The sequence below is a fragment of the Amborella trichopoda genome, chromosome 9 (assembly GCF_054954075.1).
Source record: "Amborella trichopoda isolate Santa Cruz 75 chromosome 9, AtrichopodaSantaCruz75HAP2 v2.0, whole genome shotgun sequence".
NCBI classification, from domain to species: domain Eukaryota; kingdom Viridiplantae; phylum Streptophyta; class Magnoliopsida; order Amborellales; family Amborellaceae; genus Amborella; species Amborella trichopoda.
The window spans coordinates 18,972,708-18,996,034 of NC_142344.1; the positions used below are offsets into that span (position 1 = coordinate 18,972,708).

Genomic DNA, 23,327 nt, shown 5'->3' on the forward strand with positions numbered 1-23,327 from the left:
TAATGGCCCTATGATGCTTTATTGTGACAACAAATCAGCCATACATATTGCTGCTATTCCAATTTTTCATGAGCGAAAAAACACATTGAACTTGATTGTCATCTAGTTCGAGAAAAAATTCAACGGGATAACATTTGCATTGTTCACGTCCCAATTGGTTCTCAAGGAGCTAATATTCACAAAAGCTTTTAGAAAAGAGCAATTTCAGTTTCTCGCATGCAAATTAGGTGTACTCAATGTTTGCACTCCAATTTGATGGGGAGTGTTGAGAGTTACCATAATACGAATTGAAATTCAAATATTGAATTTCAAATTATGTATTGCTTTTTATTTTAGAAGGGATTTTGTATTGTTGTACAATTTCTAGTTAAGTAAAATGAACATTGTATACTTCCTATTTTTGTTAGATCGATCCCTAAAATTAAGGGATTGCAATCTCTTGTATTCTCTTGTATCTTTTACAAATACCCCACATTTGGGTAATACAATATAAGGAAAATTGTTCCATTCAAATTGTTCCAAAACTTAACACAAAGTTTTTACATAGAACCTATCTTAAATTTTAATTTTTTAGAGAGAGAAATTATTTCAAAATAAACTATCTCACTTCTTACATTTTAGAGAGAGAAAGTATCTCAATATTTTTAGAGAAAAACTATATCAAATTTCAAGGTTTAGAGAGAGAAACTATCTCAAAAACTTTAGAGAAAGAAATTGCATTATCTCAAAATTTTAGAGAGAGAAACTAAATCAAAGTTTAAGTCATAGAAAGAGAAACTATCTCAAACTTTTTAGAGAGAAACTATATTTAAATTTTAGAGAGAGAAATTACTTTAAAGTTTTTAGAGAGAAGATATTTTAAATTTCAAATTTTTTGGAGAGAGAAACTGTGTCATAGTTTTTAGAGAGAGAAACAATTTCAAAATTAAAGTTTTAGAGCTAGAAACTATCTCAAAATTGTTAAAGAGAGAAACTATACCAAATTTTGGAGAGATAAACTATTTTGAAAATTTAAAAAGAACCTATTTCAAATATTCAAATTTATTGTGCTCTCTCTCTCTCTCTCTAGGCGTGCATGTTTCCAACTATTTTTTACCAAACATGGGTATGTTTGAGTAATTTTTTTCCAGTAAGTTGCTTTCATATGTAAATGTTTTGCCTGTAAATATTTCTTGTCAAACTATTTCACACGAAGCAAACGATCCCCAAAACTTTTGTGTAGTTTTCCCCAAAACTTTTATGTGTAGTTTTCTTATGGATTCTTAGTTGTAATACTAAAAAAGGTGAGGTTTGTATAGAGCCGAGGTTCTAAACAATCAAATTAGAGCCTACCTTCAAATAGAGTCGAGAAATACGGTTTCAATACTAGAAAGTTGTGTGATAGCCTAATTATATTTTCATTTTTAGTTATAAATTTAAAGTGTCAAAAATAGTGTAGATCGAGTAGATCTATGAAAATTTGAAAATCTCAAAAATTGACGGTCCAAAAATGCGTTACAAGATGCACTATTTACAAAACTTTAAATCCATGTTTTTTCTCATATCCATGCATCTTGATATCGAGATGATCAATTTGAGGATTTTTGGGCATCAAAACAATATCTTTTAGTGAAGTTTTTGAGGTGGGCTCTAATTTGATTGTTTAGAGCCTCGGCTCTATATAAACTTTTCCCTACTAAAAATATTACCTATCACAATATGAGTAGTTTTATTATATGGTAATTTCAAATCTAATATGGATAGTATTATAATATTTAGGATATTATCAATTATAATATTACTATTAATATTATAGTTATTCATCTTATTGCTATTCTAATACATACTCCTAATCTGTTGTGAACTGTAAAGTTAAGAAATACTAATTATATAATGGCCCGTTTGGATCTTGGGATTTTTCAATCCTGGGAAAAGTCAATGATGGAATTGAGATTTACTAGAATTGGCATTTTATAGAATATGGTGTATGTTGTTTGGATCTCATCGATAGAAATCAAGAAAATAGAAATTTTTTGTTTGCAGAATATCTTTTTTTTGGAAATGCAAATCTTTTTTCTCTTTCTCTATCTTTGAATTTTTGAGATAGTTTCTTTATCTAAAATTTTAATACACTCTCTTTCAAAAACTTAAAATTTGAAATAGTCTCTTTCTAAAAAAGTTGAGATAGTTTCTATCTCTAAAAAATTTATATACTTTCTCTCGCTAAATTTTGGTATAGTTTCTCTCTCTAAAATTGTGAGATACTTTATCTCTCTAAAACCTAAAATTTTTTCTCTCTCTAAAATTTTGAGATACTTTGTCTCTCTAAAATCTAAAATTTGAGATAGTTTCTCTCTATAAAAATTTTGAGATAGTTTCTCTCTCTAAAGAATTTCAGATAGTTTCTTTCTCTAAAATATGTTACAATTTTCTCTCTAAAATTTTAGAATATATTATTCATCTAAAATTTAAAATTTGAGATGGTTTCTCTATCTAAAATTTTTAAGATAGTTTCTCTTTCTAAGAAATTTCAGATTGTTTCTTTCTCTAAAATATGATACAGTTTCTCTCTCTAAAATTTTAGGATACGTTCTCTATCTATCTAAAACTTAAAATTTGAGATAGTTTCTCTCTCTAAAATTTTAATACACTTTCTCTCTTTAAAACTTAAAATTTGAGATATTTTCTCTATCTAATATTTTTAAAATAATACAAATTTCATGTTCTTTCTCTATCTAAATTTTATATAGTTTTTCTCTACAAAACTTAAAATTTAAGATAGTTTCTCTCTCTAAAAATTTCAAGTAGTTTCTCTCTCTAAAATTTTAATATACTTTTCGTCTCTCTAAAAGTTAAAATTTGAGGTAGTTTCTCTATAAATTTTTTTAAATAATTTATTTCTCTAAAAATTTCAGGTACTTTCTCTCTCTAAAATTTGATATAGTTTCTCTCTCTAAAGTTTTAAGATATTTTCTCGCTCTAAAACTTAAAATTAGAGATAGTTTTTCTCTCTAAAATTTAATTTAGTTTCTCTCTCTAAAATTTTAAGATATTTTTTCTCTCTAAAACTTAAGATTTGATATAGTTTCTCTATCTAAAATTTTAATATGGTCTCTCTAAAACTTTAAATTTGATCTCTAAAAATTTGATATAGTTTCTCTATATAGAAATTTTGTATACTTTCTCTCTCTAGAATATTTCGTATAATTTCTCTCTTTAAAATTTGATATTGTTTCTCTTTAATATTTTAATATGTTTTCTCTCTTTAAATTTTGATATAGCTTTTCTCTTTAAAATGCTAATATTTTTTTGTTCTTCAACAACAACATGGGTCACATGTCATTTCCATGAAATATCAATTCCACTTATTTTGGTGGAATTAAGATTTCCAAAATTGAGGCTAAAAATGAGCATTTAGGAATCATACCGAAATCTCAATTCCAATAGAAATATCAATCCTAAGCAAACCAAATATGTTTGACCCAACTTTTTTAAAAAAACGTGACTCCTAAAAATCTGAATCGAAGGAACCAAACAGGCTCTAAAAGGTGTGGTTTCTACAAGGTTGCAACCTTAAACAATCCAATTAAGGCATACCTCCAAAATTTATCATAACATGTAATTTTAGGGTTAAAAATTCTCAAGATTTTATGAAAATCCATTTTCATATCTAATTATAAAATTTTAAAATCCAAAAATGGTCAAAATCAAGTAGGTTGATAAACATATGAAATGGATGGTCTAGATAATGTGTTACAAGATGCACTATTTCTGGGACTCCAAATCTTTTTTTTTATATTCATACATCGCGATATCGAGATGATCAATTATAAGGTTTTTCACATTTAAACAACTTTCAATGGATTTTTGAGGCGCATCTTTAATTCTATATTTTAAGTTTGCAACCTTATATAAACTTTTTCCTAGTGAAGTGCACACCTCTTACATACATTTCATAAAGAAAATAAATTTACAAAATTTAAAGTGAAAACATAAAATAAAATAAAAATTAACTAAAAAGTAATAGTTTTTCACACATGCAGGGGGAAAGCAAAAGCGACATGAAATACTGTTCATAGCGATAGAGAGGAGAAATACTTGTTATAAAAAAAACAATGATTGAAATACTATTTGATTGAATAGACATAAATTTAGCGAAATAAATAAATGTCAAATTTTAATATATCAAATTAAATAACATACAAATGATATTATTATAATTATTAATTTAATTATAGTAAATTAACTAAAAAGTAAAATACTTTTCATGGTGGTGAAAGAGAGGAGAAATACTTGTCACAAAAATTTTAAAAAAAAGATTGAAATACTATATAAAACCAAAACAATATAAAACCACAACAATTTGAAAATATGATTATCATTATTCAAATTACTCAACCACAATTACTCAAGCCAAATGATGTTCTTCTTTATTTCTAATCCACATAGTAAATTAAATTTATATATTTTAAAAATTAAAAAAAATATGGTTAAATAGAAAATGACACAAATAAATATAGTATTAGACTATAATAAATTCAATAAACTCGATTTGTTATCTAAAATTTTAAAAGGGTGTTCAAAATTTGACAGCGTCTAGATATCTATGATTTACTGGTATATTCTTCTTTATTTCTGAATCACACAATAAATTAGATTTAAAAATATATAATTAAATTAAAATGAAAACTACACAATTAAAATGAAAACTACACAAATAAATATAATACCAAAAAGACAATAAATAAAACAAACTCATTTTGTTATTTAACATTTTAAAAGGATGTTTAAAATTTGACTTCGTCCAGATATCTATGATTAACTGGTATAAAACTACAACAATTAGAAAATATCATTATTCAAATTACTCAACCACAATTATCAAGCTAAATGATATTCTTCTTTATTTCTATCCACACAATAAATTAAATTTTTCTATCCACACAATAAATTAAATTTACATATTTAATAAATAAAATATAATGAGGTTAAATAGAAAACGACACAAATAAATATAGTACCAAACTATAATAAACAAAAGAAACTCATTTGGTTATCTAAAATTCTAAATGGATGTTCAAAATTTGACAGCGTCTAGAGATATATGATTAATTGGTATATTGGGCATAAATCACAATCTCGCAAAAAAAATGTCAAAATTAGAATAAGATAAAATAAGATAGAAAAAATTATAATAAGATAAAATAAGATAGAAAATAATAAAAAAAAGATTTTAGAAGGGAAATGGCTAGATATTGTACCAAGGATTTGTGACAGGGATAGAGAGGGTGCGTGAAGAGAGAGAGCCTTGATAGGGAGGGAAAAGGAGGAGAGGGAGAGAGATTTAAGGAGAGATAAAAAAATTGATATTTAAAGATGGAAAAAGTTTATATAAGGTTGCGACCTTAAAATGTAGAAGCATAAATGCACAACTCCATTGGAAAAGGTTATTTTAATGTTAAAAATTATCTAATTGGCCATCTCAACATCAAGATGTATGGAAATGATAAAATAAAAATAAAAATTTTTGAGTCTCAGAAATAGTGCATCTTGCAACACATCATCTAGACCATCTATTTTTAAGCTTTTCATATATTTACCGATCTACTTGATTTTAACCATTTTTGGAGTTTAAAATTTATAATTAGATATAAAAATAGGTTTTTAGATAATCTTAAGATTTATTTACACCAAAATCGCAAATTATGATAAAATTTGGAGATTCACCTTAATTGGATTGTTTAAAGTTGCAACCTTATAGAAACCGCACCCTTTAAACATAGAGTGAGATGGATGATCGAGGGGAGAAAGAAATGAGAGAGGAAAAATATTACAATCGATATTTAATTTTAAACTTTTAATTGTTGGAGTGAATTAAGGAGGAAGGAACCTTTGGCTTTGAAACTTTTAAAAAGAGAGACAATGCGTCCAACCGTTTTGGAGAGAGATTCTTGAAGAGTTTTAAAGAGATGGAACCTTTGACAATAATTAAACTTTTTTTAGAACGAGGGATACATGTCATAAAAATAATGCAAGTGTCCTCACTTAATATATATAGGGGATATCTCACGTGTGTCATCAACCCCCATGAAAAGAACGCCACTTTACATATGTCCCTCGCATGTATATGATCACTCAACCAAAAATGAAAAAATAAATGTTGACACTTGCATACGTAAATAAAATATAAATAAAACATGTCAAATAGTTGTGAATAAATTTCAAATATAAGAATTCACAAATAAAAATATTCAATTTCTAAAGAATCCTAAAAAAATGAGGAACGAAAGGCGATATATTATCTGCCCCTAAAAATCTTATGCCACTACTAAATAAGAGAAATATTATTAGACTTTTCTTGTTTCTCTGTAAGTTATTCAAGAATTTGTAAAAAAGAATTATAGCTAGTATAATGAATCACATATTTTTATATAAACTATAAATTTCATTATTATAAAACCTTAAAAGGTGGTCATAAATTTTATCGAATTTAAAATTAATAATTAACTGTAAATTTTTAAAAATCTCCTAAAAATAAAACAAATATAGTATTCAACATTTAAATAAAGCAATGCTCAAAAATCAAAAAGAAAAAAAAATTGAGTTTTCCCTTATGTCGAGCATCCAAATTAAAAATATAAATTAAATTCTTATTTCAAAAGGAATAATAGGGAGATGTGAATATAAAACATAGTTATGTGTAATCTTTAATAAAAATTTAATAAAAATAACTTACTCAAGAAACTTACTAAAAAAGCTAGTAAAATAAAAATATATATTTGTTAAAACTTATAAATTCAAAATTAAAAACCTTAAAAAACAACCATAAAAATAAGGACATAAATATTTGCAATTAAAATAAATAATTTTAAAAAATTTAAAAATTATTATTCAAAATAAACATACCAAGCCATACTCTAAACCCAAAAAGAAAAATATTAAGTTGCTCCTTCGATCTAGCATCTAACATTAAATTAAAATGAAATTATTATTTTAAATAGAAAATTGCAAGATAAAACTGAGGAAGATGGGAAAATAAAAATTAGTTAGGATTATTTTTCGATCATAAAAAATTTAATAAAAATAAAGATTATTCAAGAATCTAAAACTTACATATTTTTTGTTAAAATCATAAATTTATAATTATAAAACTTTAAAAATATTCATAAATGACATTTAAGATATAAACATTCTTTAAATATATATTTTTTAGAAAATATTAAAAAAAATAAAAAAACATATTATTCAACAAAAAAAAAAAAAAATGCTCTAACATCGGAAAGAAAAAACATTAAGTCATCCCTTCTCTCTAGCATTCATGTATATTGCTTTTTAATCTAGCATGTTTTCAGAAATCCTGCTAAGATGGAGTGAGCCTACCCACATTCACATCATAAATTCATTTATAAAATCCTAGAAGTTGCCGTCAACAACAATTAGGACCTAAACATTTGTAATTAAAATATATATTTTAAAAAATATAAAAAATAACAAATGTATTATTCCGACACAAAAACATAAAATATTCTCTAAAATAAAATAAAAAAAATATTAAAGCATATATTGATTCCCAATTTAGGCATGTTTTCAGGGACCTTGCTAAGACGAAGTGAGCCTAACCCACTTATTTACATTATAACTTGAAAAGTCAAATTCAACTTCCTCCATTCAAAGTTTTTAAGAAACTTACATTAAAAATATGCAACCAAGAGAAACAAAGAGAGTAACATCTTGCTTTGCCTCTTTACCACTTTTAGATGAAAGAAGAAGCCTTGCTAAAGAATTTAGATAGAGAAAGAAACTTTTGAAAAAGTAATTTTACCTCACACAAACATTGGGGTGGTTTTTTTATTGTATACATAATAATGAAACAATGGTATAATTGACACTTTTCTATCTTGCTACATGCAATATACACTTCTCTATTTTACATTATCTTAAAATGAAAAAGTAATATTTCTATTGTTGTCTTTTTAAAACTAGGATTCTTAAATTTTATTTTTTTTTACTCCCCCTCAATCTCGGCTGGGGCGACATCTGAAATCCAAGTTTGAAGCAAAGATATTGAAAAAACATCTTGGGGCAACAGCTAGGTGAAGATATCAGCTCACACTGAGTGACAAGCAATCCAAGAACAATCTTTTCATACAAAAAATGATATTTTAACTCAATGTGTTTACCCTAGCATGAAAAACAAGATTAAATGTCATGTAGAGAGCACTAAAATTGTCACAAAATAATGTTGGTGCTTGTGAAAGTGGCATCCCAATATCCCGAAAAAAAAAACAAAGTCATGTCAATTCTGCAGCAGCAGATGTCATAGATTGATATTCAGTTTAAACAGTTGAAAGAGCTACAGTCAAGTGTTCCTTAGCATTTCAAGATATGCAATTGGAATCAAGATAGGTGTAGAAGCCAGTGGTTGAATGACAAGTATTTGGACACCCAGCCCAGTCGGCATCATAGAAGGCATATAACTCAAGGGAATTAACAGATAAGATTCTTATAACATAAGACTATGTACTATTGAGATATTGAAAAATCTGCTTAACTGTTTGAAAATGTGCAATTGTATGGGCACACATAAATTGACACATTGTATTAACATTATAGGAAAGGTCAGGCCATATTATGATGATGTGTTGGAGTGCACCAACAATGCTATGATAAAGAGATAGATCAAGAAATAAATCAGAATTCCTTTGAGCATTATTCATCACTGCTATTGGTGTTAAAATAGGTTTGGCACCTAGCATCTACGCCCCGGGCATATTTACTTTGTGACATAAAGATTCTACAAGAAAAATAAAATACATCTATGCCAAGAATATAGTGAAGAGGTCCAAGATATTTCATTGCAAATTCTCTTCCAAGGTAGGAGATAAACCATTTCAGAATATATGAATTATCACCTGTAACAATAGTATCATCAACATAGATGAGAAGGATAATGGTGTCTTGAATAGTGCGACAAACAAATAGAGATGTATTGATTATACTGTAATGAAACTCTAGTGATAGTAAATATGCACTAAATCGATCAAACCAAGCCCCAAGTGCTTGCTTGAGACCGTATAAAACCTTTTTAATTTGTTTGAGAGGCCAGTGACAGACAACAGCTTTGGTGAGGACAATTCAAATACTGGCAGGCTTAATAACATGACTAAATGTATAGAGAAATTAATTCCAATAACCTGATTATATCCTTTAACAACTAGTCTGGTATTAAGTCTCTCCAGACTACCATCATACTTCAATTTAGTTTTATAGACCCAACAACAACCAACAACATTCATACTTGGAAGACAATGAACTAATTCCCAAGTGGAATTGACATGTAGGGCTTCAATTTTATCTTCTGTTGCACGATGCCAGCCCGGATGCCCAAGGTAGACTTGATGGACTTAGGTTCTAAAGGGATAGTTTCAAAAGTATGAGTATTTGAAACTACTACCATGGAAAGCAGAATTCGAGGTTTTCAAGTACCGTCTTGAGTTCTTGTGACCATGTGATGACGAAGGCGGTCAGGGGCTCGTGAAAAATTAGATTGGTTAGTTTCTTGAGCGACAACATTTTCATCGCCATGAGCATGTACTACATCATCTTGGACAACTTGTGAGTCATAATGGTGGCATCTTCCTTTACAAGAGAAGCTAGAGAGCTATCATTATGGATAGGCAAATCAGTTGGAGGAGTAGACACATCTTGGGCATCCCTTATGGGCGGTCTATGCGGAAGTGATGAATCAGAAGAATAAGTTTGTATATCAAAGTCAAAACGTTCAGACCATTCTATAGTCAGCTCCCCTTGAACATGTAAATTATCAAACAAAGCATTTGGATTAGCTTATGAATAAATATTTTCATCAAATACATGTCTGGAGATATAAACTCGCACTGTGGGTGGGTGCATAAGTCAGTAACCTAATGTTGAATACTGTAACCCAAACATACACACATGGAAGAGAACGAGTGCAAAATTTATCTATAACATAGTCATAAAGGTGCGAAAAACATCGAGACCCAAAACCCCACAGTGAAGAATAGTTTGATAGGTGGCTAAACAACAAAGAATATGGTCAATCCATTTGCAAATTGGCTGAAGAAATCTTGTCTATTACAAAGACCGCGATATGCAAAGCTTCAACCCAAAACTGTTTAAGAATTCCTGCATGAAACATCATTGTAAGACCCAATTCTACAATATTTTTATATTTCCTTTCAACTATTCCATTTGTTCAGGGGTTCATGGACATGATATCTATTACATAATTCTATTAGATGAGTAATGAATTATTTCTTAGCAAACTCACCAACTCCATCACATTGAAAAATACAAATTCGTTTATCAAATCTCCTTTCAACCATATGATGAAATTTCACAAATGCAAAAAAAAATTCAAATTTTCTTTTCAAATGATAAATCCAAAAAAAACGAGTGTAATTATCAACAAACACTACATAAAATCGCTAACTCTGATTAGATAAAGCTAGAGTAGGACCCAATAATTATGAATGAATATTAAAAGGATGTTCTGTAGAGGTTTTATCAGTACTACTAAACGAGAGTTTACAACTTTTCCCATCTGACAACTAGCATAAATAAAATATGACTTATTTTATGCATCAACATTAATCAACTCTTTAGATTCTAAGTAATAGACTACTTTATTTTGAAGATGTCCAAGTCGTTGATGCTACACATCTTCTAACATTCTTTTATTTCAATTAGAAAATTGATGCATATGAAAATTCAAAAAAAAAATATATATTTATTATTTTTTAAATGAGTTATCTCTTTAGGAATTGGTTGGGTGTGGCGTGTGTGAATGTTTTTGTTAGGGGTTAGGATAAGCTATCACTTAGTTGGTTGTAAACGAGATAAGTTAGGCATAGTTGGATTTTTCAGGATATACACTTGGGGGTACCTTGGGATTGTCTAAAATGTCCTGCCTTTATGGGCTTTACAATCTAGGAAGAGATTTTTATGGTGGATCCCTAGAGATTCACGTGATAAAATAATAGGGCGATGAAGAGAGGGAAAATAGGGAGAGGATAACGTGGAAGAGAGAGATATTATATTGTGGGTTTTTAATTTTTAAATTTTTTCTAGAAGTGTATTTAACAGGGGAACCCCTCATGGTAAAGATTAGAGAACGAGAATTGAATAAAATTTGATCTTGTGAAGATATCGTTTTTTGGATGGATTCTCTTGTAGACTTTGAGAGATGTTATATTCTCTCAACTTTTTTTATTTTTATTTTTATTGTTCCCATGTTATTTTCTCTATGCATAAAAAAATATTGCGTCATTCACATCCTCAGGTGAATAAAGTCCACATTTCTACTCCCGTTGGCTAGAGTTCTCCCTTTACTCATTTCTTTAATTAGAGTTATCATTTTTATGTCTCCATGTTGCCTTTCTAAAACTAGGATTCTTAAATTTTGTTTTTATTACTTGCAACATCGCATGAAGAAATGTGTGTGTGTTTTTATTACTTGCTATTACGTTTACTTTTAAGAGACAAGCTAGAAAGAGATCTAGCTATTAATATTATTCTGGCAAAGGGTGTATCTGTTAGGCCCAATAAAAAAAATAACACTAGAAATAATACCAAAAAATATTAAATAAATAAATAAATATACAACTTACTCGGATATATCATTAAGTCACAAGAGGGACTTAAGGTTCCATTCCAAATCCTATAGACCATGCTATCTAGTGACAGACAACTTTTTGAGTCATCTTTGGTGAATATCAGTCGCCATGCTTATCTCTTTTTCATCCTTCTCTATTCTTTTTTCTCAGTGATTTTTTGAGTGATTAACCTCTTTTTTATAGATAACACATTTCTTTTGTAACTCCCACATTCATGGTCCATAAGTGTTGAGATCGTAATGTAATTCCTGCCTTAATTCCCTTAAGTGCAGCTATAGGATTAACAAGTTTGTCACCAAACTGTTAATATTATATTATGAGCTGAACCTGTCATTAGTCCATTAATGACTCACATAATATGATGTCATCCAAGCATTCATACAATTTGATAAAAGCTATTTAAAAATTAAATATGCTTTGTATATCTATAATATAGAAAAAACAATTATTACAGGGAATCCAAACACAACACTGGGTTTTCCCTATAATAATACTTGATTATCCCTAAAGTGCAACATCCTATTAAAGCTAAAAAATGGATCCAAATACATTACATTTCTTCATGTTACCCATATGTGATTTCACATATACTATAACATCACTTTTGTACCATTATTAAAGAATAAATTCCAAGTGAAATGAGCTTGATAGGCCACATTTTCAACAGTAACGTGGAAGCTGTTATTATAGTTGTTAAAGAGTGTTAACTCCATTGTTTAATTGAAATTTTGTGTTTTAGGAGAATGTAATAAGATTTGACTCTGATTGGGCCAGTAATGTATGAACAACTCAGAGTATATAATATTTTTTGAAAATTTAAAACAATTCTAAAAATGCAGTTTGTTATATAATTTTTCATAAAATCTAGACTTTTTTTTCAGTAAAGATTCGTGAGAGTTTTTTTTTTTATTATTATTTTTATCATGATTTATATTCTATATTTTCTATTTTTTTAAACTTTAAAAATGTCCTAAACTGTAAATCATTGTTTAAAAATGTATTTTTCTATAATTTTTAAGCTAATTTTAACTTTCTAAAATTGTTTTGGTTTTATATTATTTTACTAGTTTTTTATTTTATTCAAATTTTTTTTTTTATTTTGAGTATTTATTTAGGGCCTTTTGGCCCATAGTGCTCGGGGGCTAGGGGGGGTAATAGGTCGGGTATGGGTCAGGTCTGGCTGGACCCGGACCTAGACCCAAATGTATTCGGGTCCAGGTTTTGGACTCGGAACCGGCCCGTCGGGTCCAGAAGTTAGACTCATACCCATACCCATCGGGTCCTGGGTCTGGTCGGGTCCATTGCCACCCTCACTATGAGCTTCCTTTTTTTGTAGCCAACAATGGTGAACTACATAGAACTAATCTTTGAGGGGTGGACGATTAGTGAGAGAGAGAGATTCGAGATCCAAAGAGAGAGCTATGTTTCCAAGAAACTGAAAGAGGGAGAATTGTACAAAGGCAGGATGGCAATGGGGTTTGGCCGTTTGGGGAACTAGAAGAAGACGAAAAGTATTGAAATGATTTTAGAGATAAGACTTTGGTCTTTGGATAAACTAAAAATTCGGATCCGGATACCCATCGTTTCGGATATAGCCGGATCTGTACCTAAATCCGAACTATCCCAATATCTTTTATTGGATTCGGACCCTATCCGCGGGTCCAAAACTTGAACCCCTACTGAGTGTATGGGTCGGGATCCATTGGCACCCCCTATCGGTGGCCTAATGGCAGGAGTCCTTGTCGCGGCACATTGTTTTAGGATGCGCTAGTTTTGCAATTATATGTGCCTATGGATAGAAAAATTAAGATAAAAGTAGGGCATCGCGAAACCGTGTACGAAGCTAAAAAAAAAAAGCTAAAGGGCGTGAGACGTCATTTTCCGTGTACAAAGTAAAGAGAGTTTTTGTTTCTGAAATTGGAGGGGCATGGCGAAACCGCTGCTCTTTGCAATTCCGATCATTGGGAAACCATCTCCACTTTAACCCAACTCCACTCACTTAAATTTTTAATAATACGGTCACAAGAATCCTTTTCCGCATAAAATAAAAATAAATAAATAAAGAAAGAAAGCAAACATATGACAGTCCAAACCAGTCCCACGAAAAACCACTATATTAAACCACCGCGGTTTTAAGGGCCTCCTTTGCCACCATCCCTTCCACCTGTACTTTATTTTTATTTCATTTCGTTCATAATGCACCCAAATGCCCCACCTCTCACTCTCTCTCTAAAAACATGTTTCTAAATAACGGCCGTTATATGAAGGTCCATGCCCATTGCTTCGGACTTAATTTTCCAAATAAGACGTCCGATGCTATGACGATTACTTGCCACATTTCCTTTTGAATATTATTGTTAATTTTAGTTATGCGAATGTTTTCTTTTACTTATTTCTATTACTTTCCTTTTCTACAGTAGCGTTCCTTTTTCTAAAGTATGTAGCGTTGCAAACCACCCGATTTTATTTTTTCAGTGTTATTTTAGGATATAATGCAACTGTTTTAGTATAGGGTTGTAAGATAAATTTGTTCATCTTTTATTTAATTGAAAAAGTGTAGAATGAGACCATTTACTTTTACTATAAAGTGGTTACATTAACCTTGACTACTGAATATGAAATTGGGTGGATGTACCAAAATCAAACTTCAAAAAAAATTTATTCAAATTTTATGAGACATCTAAACTATTAAATTTCACATTGGATGGTTATAAGTAATTGTGATTACCTTGAAATAAAGGTAAATAGTCCCATTATATATAATTTTTATTTAATTAATAAAAAAATAAATAAAGGTATTCTCCCCCTTCCTACTTACTTATTCAAAAACTAAAAATAAAAAATAAAAATAAATAAGAAGATGCAGCCGAAGAAAGAGGGCATTGAGTTGAGATACGGACCGTTTACCTTTTATAAAGTGTTGCCGCCCTTTTTAACGGCTATCTCCGTTATCTGAACCTTGCTCTAAATGGTAAATTCACGATTTCCTCTCTCTTTCTATTAAATCATCTATTATTAAATCCCTGACAATAAATGGATAAGGATGAGATGGTGCAGCCGATTGTATAATTTCGAGGGGCCTACACGTGCCCATCCGATTCACATTGCACGTGTCAAGTCCACGAGAACAATCCATCCTCTCTCTCTCTTTCCCTCTGTTATCCACAAGAACAATCCATTCTCTCTCTCTCTAACTCTAAAACCCAAAACCGCCATTTGTTGACACTGTTTCAATTAAAAACGACACATTAAAGGATGTAGGGGTCCGTAACAAAGCTTCGCCATTTATAGAAGCGATCTTGTCTGTCCTCCTTTCATCAAAGATTTGAAGTCTATTTGCGGACGATTTTGGCCATGATTTTGGTGGCGATTGTGGCGGAGCTTTTGGAGGAGTACACGGTGGTTTTGGCTAGGGTTTTGGAGCAACTTATACACGAGGCGCCATTTCCAAGGAGAATGAGGTTTCTTATTCTAAGGAGCTTGCCTTTTATCTCGCCTCCGAGGTTAACAGGAATGGCTTAATTTCCCATCTTTTTTTTTTTTAATATGTTCTTTGTTTCTCTGTTTTTTTTTTTTTTTACTTTTGAGTTTTCTTGTAATATATATTGTTTCTTTTTCCCTTTGCGGTTGTAGTCTGTGTAAATGAGCATGATTCAAGAAATAAATGAGCGTGATTTTTCGTTTATATTGGTTCTGAAAATCGGGTTTTTTTTTTTTTTTTTTTCTTTTTTCTTAGTATGAGATCGTATAGGAAATGGTCTGCTTGTTCTATGTAATCTATATTCCATGGATCATATAGAAAAATGGGGGAATCTGAAATTTTTTGTTCTAGTCCCCTACTTTTGAGTCTTTTAGTTTTGTGTTTTTGTCTGTGTTGTGATCAAATTGATTTTCCGTAAAGAGATTGATTTATTGATAGCCTCAGATGTCTTGTTTTATTGGGTATTTTGCCGAAGGGCCAAATAAACCTTATTGCATACTGTAGCTTGCACTAGATCATGATAGATCAGAAAGGGTAGTTTTGGCAATCACCGGGGGCGTTAAAACTTGAGCCCATGGTTTTGAATGGATTTCTGTGTGCTTTCACTAAATTGCAGGTTTCAAGGGGAGGGCTACAAAAAAAGCAAAAGCAGCGTCTCAGATCTAGTGTTGAATTCCGGGTCGGGTCGACGTCCCTTTGCCTTAGTCAGTGGCATTTTTGGCGTATCAAGAATAAAGGGTTTATTTTAAATTTCCGGGCAAAAAGGGTTTATTGAAAGGGTGTGGTTTCTATCAGTTTTCCAACACTCGCCCCAAAAAAAAAAAAAAAAGTTTTCTAACACTTGGATTTCACAGTCTGACGTCCAAATATGGTTTCTATCCAATTCCAAGATGTTGTTTTTTATTAAAGTATACAAGGATGCAATTAGATTTTTTTTTTTTTGTTTTAAAAAATGAGGAGGTTACATCTCCAAAGTGTCCTAAAACAAAATGTAGGTGGGGTTTTGCGTGAGGGAAATATCTGTTGTCTTTTATTTTCGATAACAATCGTTGTTTAAACAATGTTATTAATTTGTGGCCACACTAAAGCAAAGCAGTTAGAGTTTTCAATTGGTGCGGGGTTGCGACACGCGAGAGTGCACGCAGCTGCAGTCCACGATGACTTTTCATGATCAACTTCCCAATTATAAGACCAATGAGAGGTGCGTTATATAATAATTTACATGCATGTGAAATTTGGCAAATAATGCATTGTTTCACGTTTCATATTTTACACATTTGTTACTCTTCCGAGTCCCATGTCTTTTGATAGTAATCTGAAATTAAATGTAAAATTTTAAATAAAGGTGCGGTTTCCATATGTTCACAACCTTAAACAATCCAATTAAGGCATCTCTCAATCTCTAAATCCAAGCTTCTCTGTAGAATCAGAGGGGTTCTCAGTTTCTAGAGAGGGATTTTTTCACCGATCCTTATTGTGCTGGGGATGCACTTCTTGACTATTGGGAGCTTGAATCTAGACTCTGTTTTCACGAGATTTTGCAGCAAAAATATGGCAATTTCAGTTATTAAAAATCTTCTACCAAAGAAAGTATGTTGTAAATGGGAGCCATGATTTTGTTTCCCTCTTTGTTTGGATGGTTATCCAGTAAAAATGGCAAGATGGATGGATGGATGCAAGGGCTGGTAAGTATGGTGAGCTATTAATTCGCATGAACTGTCGTTCAATGCATCTCTCTCTCCCATCTCAGCTTGATTTAATCCGCGATTGGCGATGAAAACGATCACTGACTCGCTGGTTCTCTCCTCAGTCTTTCACTCGCATCGCAGATGGGAGGCGAGGAGACGAAGAGGTCCTTCATCTTGCGGCTTAGAATCGCCGTGTTTTTTGACGACTCGAATCGCTCTCTGGCATACAGTACGAAATACTCGGCGATCTGTGGCGAGATCCTCGGCCATTCCCCAAATTGCACTTCTTGGAATGGGCTATGGTGGGGTTAGGGCTCACTGCTATGCCGCACGATGTGGCCAGGATTTTGAACTTGGTCAGAGTCGCCATTGCTGCTTGCTGAGAGCTCCTTCTCTCTCTCCCTCTAAACGCTGCTTATTTCTCTCTTTCGCTTTACCAGTCTCTCTCTAGAATGTTACTGCTTATCGTTTCTCTTTCTCTAAGAAATGTACCTTCCTCTTTCTGTAAGTATGATGAGCTATTAATTCAGATGATCTGTCTCTCTCTCCCAAGCTTTCTCTCTTAACAGAGTAGCCTCTAGAGATCAGTTATTTTATCTTGAGAATCAAGAACTTGAAGATGGGTATCACTTTCTCTCTCTAGCAAGAAAGCTCGAGCCCCACTTTCTTTATCTAAGAAGGAACCCCCTTTCTCTTTTGAAGCAAGACACGCGTACAAGCCCCAAAAAAAGATTGCTGAGGGACGCATAATTTCATTTCCCTTATCTCAAAATCTATTTTCATATTTAATTATTAATTTTTAAACTGTAAAAATTATTGAAATCAAGTAGATATATAAACATATGAAAATCTTGAAAATTGATGGTCTAGATGATGTGTTGTAAGATGCATTATTTTTAAGATTCAAATTTTTTTTTTCTTTCTATTCATACATACATCTAGATGTCGAGATGATCAATTAGAGATTTCTTCAACATTAAAACAACATTTTCAGATGGATATTTGAAGTGCATATATGTAAGTCTACATTTTAAAGTTGCAATCTTAAGTAAACTTATCCCTTTAAATAATTCATATTTTTATTATTGTCTTGATGGATTTTTTATTTATCTGGGCTCGAATACTATGAGATCATTTACTTTTGGTCTAAGAAGGTTACAATTATTCTTAGCTATTGGATATGATATTTAACACATTGAAGCGTGTCACAACATTTGAGAAATTTTATTTTGGACATTGTGTCTAGTCAACTGTTATGTTTTTATTGTATTCGTTATTTAATAATTTTTTAAAATAAACTTTCAACTTTTTATTGATCTCGTCGTCTTTCACCAGACCATTTGATTTCACTTTTAATACATTTAATATGGTTTAGAAGGGATAGAATTCGAAATGAATCAATTCGAAAAAATTTACGTATGGTATCAATAGAGAATAAAATGAGAGATAGCAGAATTAAGTGGGCTGGCCATGTGCAGTGTCGATCCAATACAACATTTGTTAGGTGGTGCGAGTTAGTTCAAGTGAAAGGATTGAAAAAAACAAATGGTAGGTCTAAAAGAGCATAGTTGGAAGGAATATAAAAAGATAAGAGAGTTTTTGATATCATGGAAGGTATGGCCTTTAATAGAGCAAAGTGAAGTATCAGGATTCATGTAGTCGATCTCAATCAATTGGAAAAATGCTATGATGATGATGATGATGATAATGATGATAACATTGTGCCTAGTAAGTGAAAAATCTCCAACCACTCGATTTCACCTCTAATAGTCAATAATAGTTGTGATCTCATTGTATCAAAAATAAATACCCTTATTGTATGCATTTCCATTTATTTATGATAATTTATATACTTTTATTTTGTTTAAAAATCGTTAATATGAATTAAAATAAAAGATTAGAAAGTTTAGATTTCCATTTATTTATAATAATTTATATAATTTTATATTATAAATATACTTTATTTAAAAATCATTAATGTGAATTTAAATTAAAGTTTAGACGGTTTAGGTGAGATGCGAGTCCAACTTTCCTTGCATTTAGAAAGAATCCAAGAAATTGTTTGAGCCTACTTTGTTTATTGAGAAACTGGGAGTAGAGTTTAAGTACTAGATCGATTGAGTTGGAGTAGAGTTTAAGAACTAAATTGAAGATAGATATAACAATGTTATTGATTGAATGGTTAGATCTACCGATAAATTTATTTATTTATCAGTCCTCTTAGCCAGTGAATTTATAAAAGGAAATTTTTTAGGGAAAATTTTATATAAGGTCATGACTTTAAATATGGTGCCCATAAAAAATCCACTAAAAAAAAAAGTGTTTTGAAGTCAGGAAGTTTTCTAATTGATCATCTCAACCTCGAGATGTATGAATGTAAAAAAAAAAAGATGATCAAATTGTAAAAAATAATGCATCATATAACAAGTTACTTAGACTGTCTATTTTCAAGTGTTCATAGATCTGCTCAATTTATACCTTTTTTTTGCAGTTTTAAATTTCATAATTAAAGTTGAACATAGATTTCAAGCCATCATAATGTTTTCGATATCAAAACTACATCTTAAAACAAATTCTAGAGGTGTACATTACTTGTATAATATAAAGTGGTCTATTTAGACAAACAAACCATTTTGAAAATTAACAGAAACAAAAAAAAAATTCTCTGACATTCAAAATCTCGCCATTGTGTGCACCGGAGAAGTGAATGGATTTAGTTATTTGAAAAGGTGTTGGATATTATGAGACCATATATCTTTGTTACAAGGAGGTTACAATTGTTCCTAACTAAAATTGGATGTCTTGGAATGTATTCAAAGTTTGAGAACTTCTTTTTGAACTGAGTCTAATCAACGATACATTCATAATCACTCAATATGAAATTTGACATATAAAAATAATTATGACCTACTCGTATTAAAAGTAAATAACCTCATTACGTACCTTTTCTCTTTGAACATGCTCTGCCCTTTTGAGCTTCCCATTACCATAATTCGTAACTGTAGAAATTTCAACAAGCCATGATCATAAAGTCTTGCAGAATTTGAATTGAAAACCAAGATTAAGGTCACTTAATTATGACCATGTTGGAATATTATTATTCCGTGCATATATCGATCGTCCAAAAGCAAGAAGTCCAAATCAATTCGATCATTCCTAGTCAATTGTATTAGCAGTAAAGACTCCATTTTTTCTGTCAAAACGGCGACATCTCCACGCCATCCTGGCACGTTTTTAATATATTTTTATCGTTATCATGTCAGAGGACTAAAGACATACGGTCCACTCAATAACTGGCCACGCTGAAAAGCCCTTTGGTTGACTATCTTGTCCTCATAACGTGTGGTCATGAGCAAAAATTGATTTCAAAGTTTTGGATACAGTGTATATTAACATGTATTATTTGGATCGTCTATTTTTAAATATTTATAAGTTTTATTTGATTTATAATATTTTTAGAGCTTTAAATTTTACAATTAAAAACAAAAATAATTTTTTAAGCCATCACAATTCACAAAGTTTTTAGCACTAAAACTACATCTTTTATTATGTTTTAGACGCGCGTTTTATGTGGATTGTTTAATATTGATACCTTATACAAACCACAACATGTGAAAGAAACTCTAGTATTTGTAAAATCATTTAAATGATTTTCTATTATCAAGTAGAAGATGTTTAGGTATGCTAGCTTTTATTGGGGACAATATTCAGGTTTTCCACATTCGATTATACACTAGGGTAAAAGATGTGAACTCTTTTGGGACAATATTCAAGTTTTCGACATTGGATTACACTAGGGACTTTTGGACTTACTAGACATTGCACATTTTTGCAGTCCATTCAAACATTGTACATTTTTGCAGTCCATTCAAAATTTTTGGTGGAATAATATCGATATCAATTTTGTTCAATCTTTTATTGTCTTTTGGTCAAGTTCTACAAGAATTGGCGTCCCCCCCCCCAAAACAAAAAAAAAAATCACTTAGCTTTTGTACAATCATTCTTATTCTTTAGATTTCAAAATAGGTGGTCGTAAGAGTGTTATTGACTAGACACAAAATTCGAAAGAAAAAATATCTAACTTTGTGACTCATCCCAAACCATCCAATTTGACATTTAATAAGTGAGAATAATTATGATTTCTTTCTACAAAAAGTAAAAGGCCTTTTTCTAGACAATCCCTTATTTGATAAACTTATTACACATCGATCCATAGTTTTTTCATTTATCAATGAAGCAAATAATACAGGCCGTCATGCGGCAATTTCACATCTCTTTCTTCACCCAAACTCCTTCACCCGAAGTGTGAATAGGTGTGTGATTGAAACCGTGTCATTATTGTCAACCACCAATTCTCTATTGCGATAACCGGGAAAATCCCATTTGGAATCCTAATAATAAATTAAAACTTCAATACGTAATATTTAAGGATGAGGTTAAAGGATGAGGTTTCTACAAGGCTTAGGGTTTATGAAAACAAAATAAACTTCATCTTAAATCTTCATCCGGAAAGCACTTTCCTCAACCGAAATCTCTATGATGGCTCTAAAATCAAGTTCCAACACCGACGATGAAATTCAAAACTTAAAAAATAGTACATATCTTGCGGATCTATGAACATTTATTTTTAGGGAAAAATGAACGATCTAGATAATTTGCTATAATATATACTATTTTTAGTGTTTGAAAATCTTTTTTTCTTTTTTCACAACCATAATGTTTAAGCCAAGATAATTGATGTAAACATTTTCAGCTGTTTGAATTGCAATTTTCATGAGTTATGAAGTGAGGCTTTACTTCTTTTGATAGAGATGCAGCCCTATCAAACCAGTTTCCATATCCAAAACCCGAATCCTAACCAAATTTTCAATACTCGTCTAAGGGCGAGGTTTGTATAAGGCTGAGGCCCTAAACAATTAAAAAAGCCACACCTTTAAATAAGTCAAAAGATATTGTTTCAATTCTAGAAATCTTTGTGATGGCTTGGAAATTTATGTTTATCTCCAATTATATATATTTTACGAATTTGCATATAGTAATGTGATTGCAACCGAAACCATCCTCAATTTATATTATGGTATCAATATTTAAATTAAAAAATATGCCAAGGCAGAGACCATTTATTCACATTATACGGTAAAATCAAAACAGAATTGATGAGCATGTGACCTAAACTTTGTGAACGAATGGCAGTACCATTTTCCAAGTCTCATGCCAAGATCTGTTAGGCAAAAACTCTAGAACATTCAAATCACATGGGTGCATTTGCTTATAAACCATAACTACATAGAGCATAACTAGAATATCAATCACACCTCAAAATAAGCAAAGGAGTTTGGAGTTTTAGAGAGAAGAGAGAGGATGCTGCATGATAAACCTTTTCAATGCCCTTCAAAATTCAAGTAAAAGAGTCTATAGACAATATCAACCAGACCCAAAATATGTATCAACAACGGTGCTTATACAAGATTATGAGACGTTTTTGAACAATAAAAGTATGAAATGAAAAAGATAAGTACAATAAGAAGACCATTAGTTACACAAAAAAACATGTCTCAGCTGCCCCAAGTCAACAACGCTGATGGTTGTAATAGTAATGGTTCTTCATTTGTCGGTCCGTGTTCTTGTGATTAGCAGCAGCTCGTGTTGGGCTATAGCTGAAGCCCCCAAATGTGAAACTGCTTGGCGCTCCAACCTAGTTCCAACAATGCATTTCTCAGATCGAGAAAGCGGAACTGCTTGATCCTGCATATTAGAACTCATTAGAGCTCGATTCGCATCATTATGTTCGATAAAAGAAATGAGAGAAGCTCCAACAGAAAAAAATTGGAGGAAGGAGCCATATTGAAGTTGAACTTTATATTAAGCTATCATTGAAATCACTTGCAGTAGAGAATTCTAGTCCAGGACCATTAAATGCGATGAGCTGCTGACCGTACTTCAAGCTTTGCAAATTTGACATGCATTAGACAAGTTGGAAGTTGCATCCACGCTCCAAGTGTTTTCCCAAGCAAAGAACCAAGATTAACATTGAATCAGCAAAAGGATACGAACACAAAAGACAAATAAAGACGAAAATGTATCATAGAAATAGAAAATGTACCATGAAATTGAAAATTTACTACCAATTAAGCTTAAAAATATTTGTTTCATAGCACTACAAAGGTATCTCAGGTTTTAAAATTAGCCACTGTTAGCACTCCAAGAGCCTAGCCTTTCCTATGCTAATATTGAAACACAATTATCAAACACTTCGTGAACTAGACCCCCACCACCCCCAACCCCCCTAACACCGAAAAAACAAAACCAAGAACAAAAAAAAAGGGAAATGATTAAACTACTATGCATCTGTTTAATAAGTTGCGGCCATGACATAGTTACTAATACATATGGAAAGTCACATAAATAAAAATTAGTTGAATAAGGAGGAAGACGAGGAGGATGCTTGGTGCAAGAGGAAGAGAGATGAGGAGATTGTCTCCCTTTCTATTGATCAGGGGGAGGTTGCTGAGGCGATTAAGA

General features: G+C 31.1%; 1 protein-coding gene and 1 long non-coding RNA gene across 7 annotated transcripts; one reads left to right on the forward strand and one right to left on the reverse strand.

The window, feature by feature from the left end:
- The first annotated feature begins 14,740 nt into the window (after window positions 1-14,740).
- Window positions 14,741-17,357, forward strand: LOC18436346 (uncharacterized). 6 transcript variants are annotated; one of them, XM_088848258.1, is made up of 5 exons: window positions 14,741-15,139; window positions 15,734-15,796; window positions 16,214-16,318; window positions 16,766-16,802; window positions 16,928-17,357. In XM_088848258.1, the coding sequence occupies exons 1-3, from the start codon at window positions 14,991-14,993 to the stop codon at window positions 16,215-16,217; spliced, it is 216 nt and encodes a 71-aa protein (XP_088704384.1). In that variant the 5' UTR covers window positions 14,741-14,990; the 3' UTR covers window positions 16,218-16,318; window positions 16,766-16,802; window positions 16,928-17,357. The 6 variants fall into 6 exon arrangements, 5 of the variants coding, with proteins under 5 accessions (XP_088704384.1, XP_088704385.1, XP_088704382.1 ...); XM_088848259.1 differs by lacking the exon at window positions 16,766-16,802; XM_088848256.1 differs by having other exon boundaries at window positions 14,743-15,139; window positions 15,734-16,318; window positions 16,766-16,811.
- A 4,868-nt stretch (window positions 17,358-22,225) lies between these two features.
- On the reverse strand, window positions 22,226-23,066 carry LOC148780432 (uncharacterized). Its single transcript, XR_016040782.1, has 2 exons — window positions 22,716-23,066; window positions 22,226-22,550 (listed from the first exon to the last, which is right to left on the reverse strand). It is a non-coding gene; the product is annotated as an uncharacterized LOC148780432 (long non-coding RNA).
- Window positions 23,067-23,327: the final 261 nt, after the last annotated feature.

What these genes read in the sequence shown, in the direction of transcription:
- LOC18436346 (XM_088848256.1), top strand. Translation starts at nt 14,991, where the DNA reads ATGATTTTGGTGGCGATTGTGGCGGAGCTTTTGGAGGAGTACACGGTG. An exon ending in CCTTTTATCTCGCCTCCGAG is followed by an intron (nt 15,140 to 15,733) that starts GTTAACAGGAAT and finishes ACTAAATTGCAG; the next exon opens with GTTTCAAGGGGAGGGCTACA.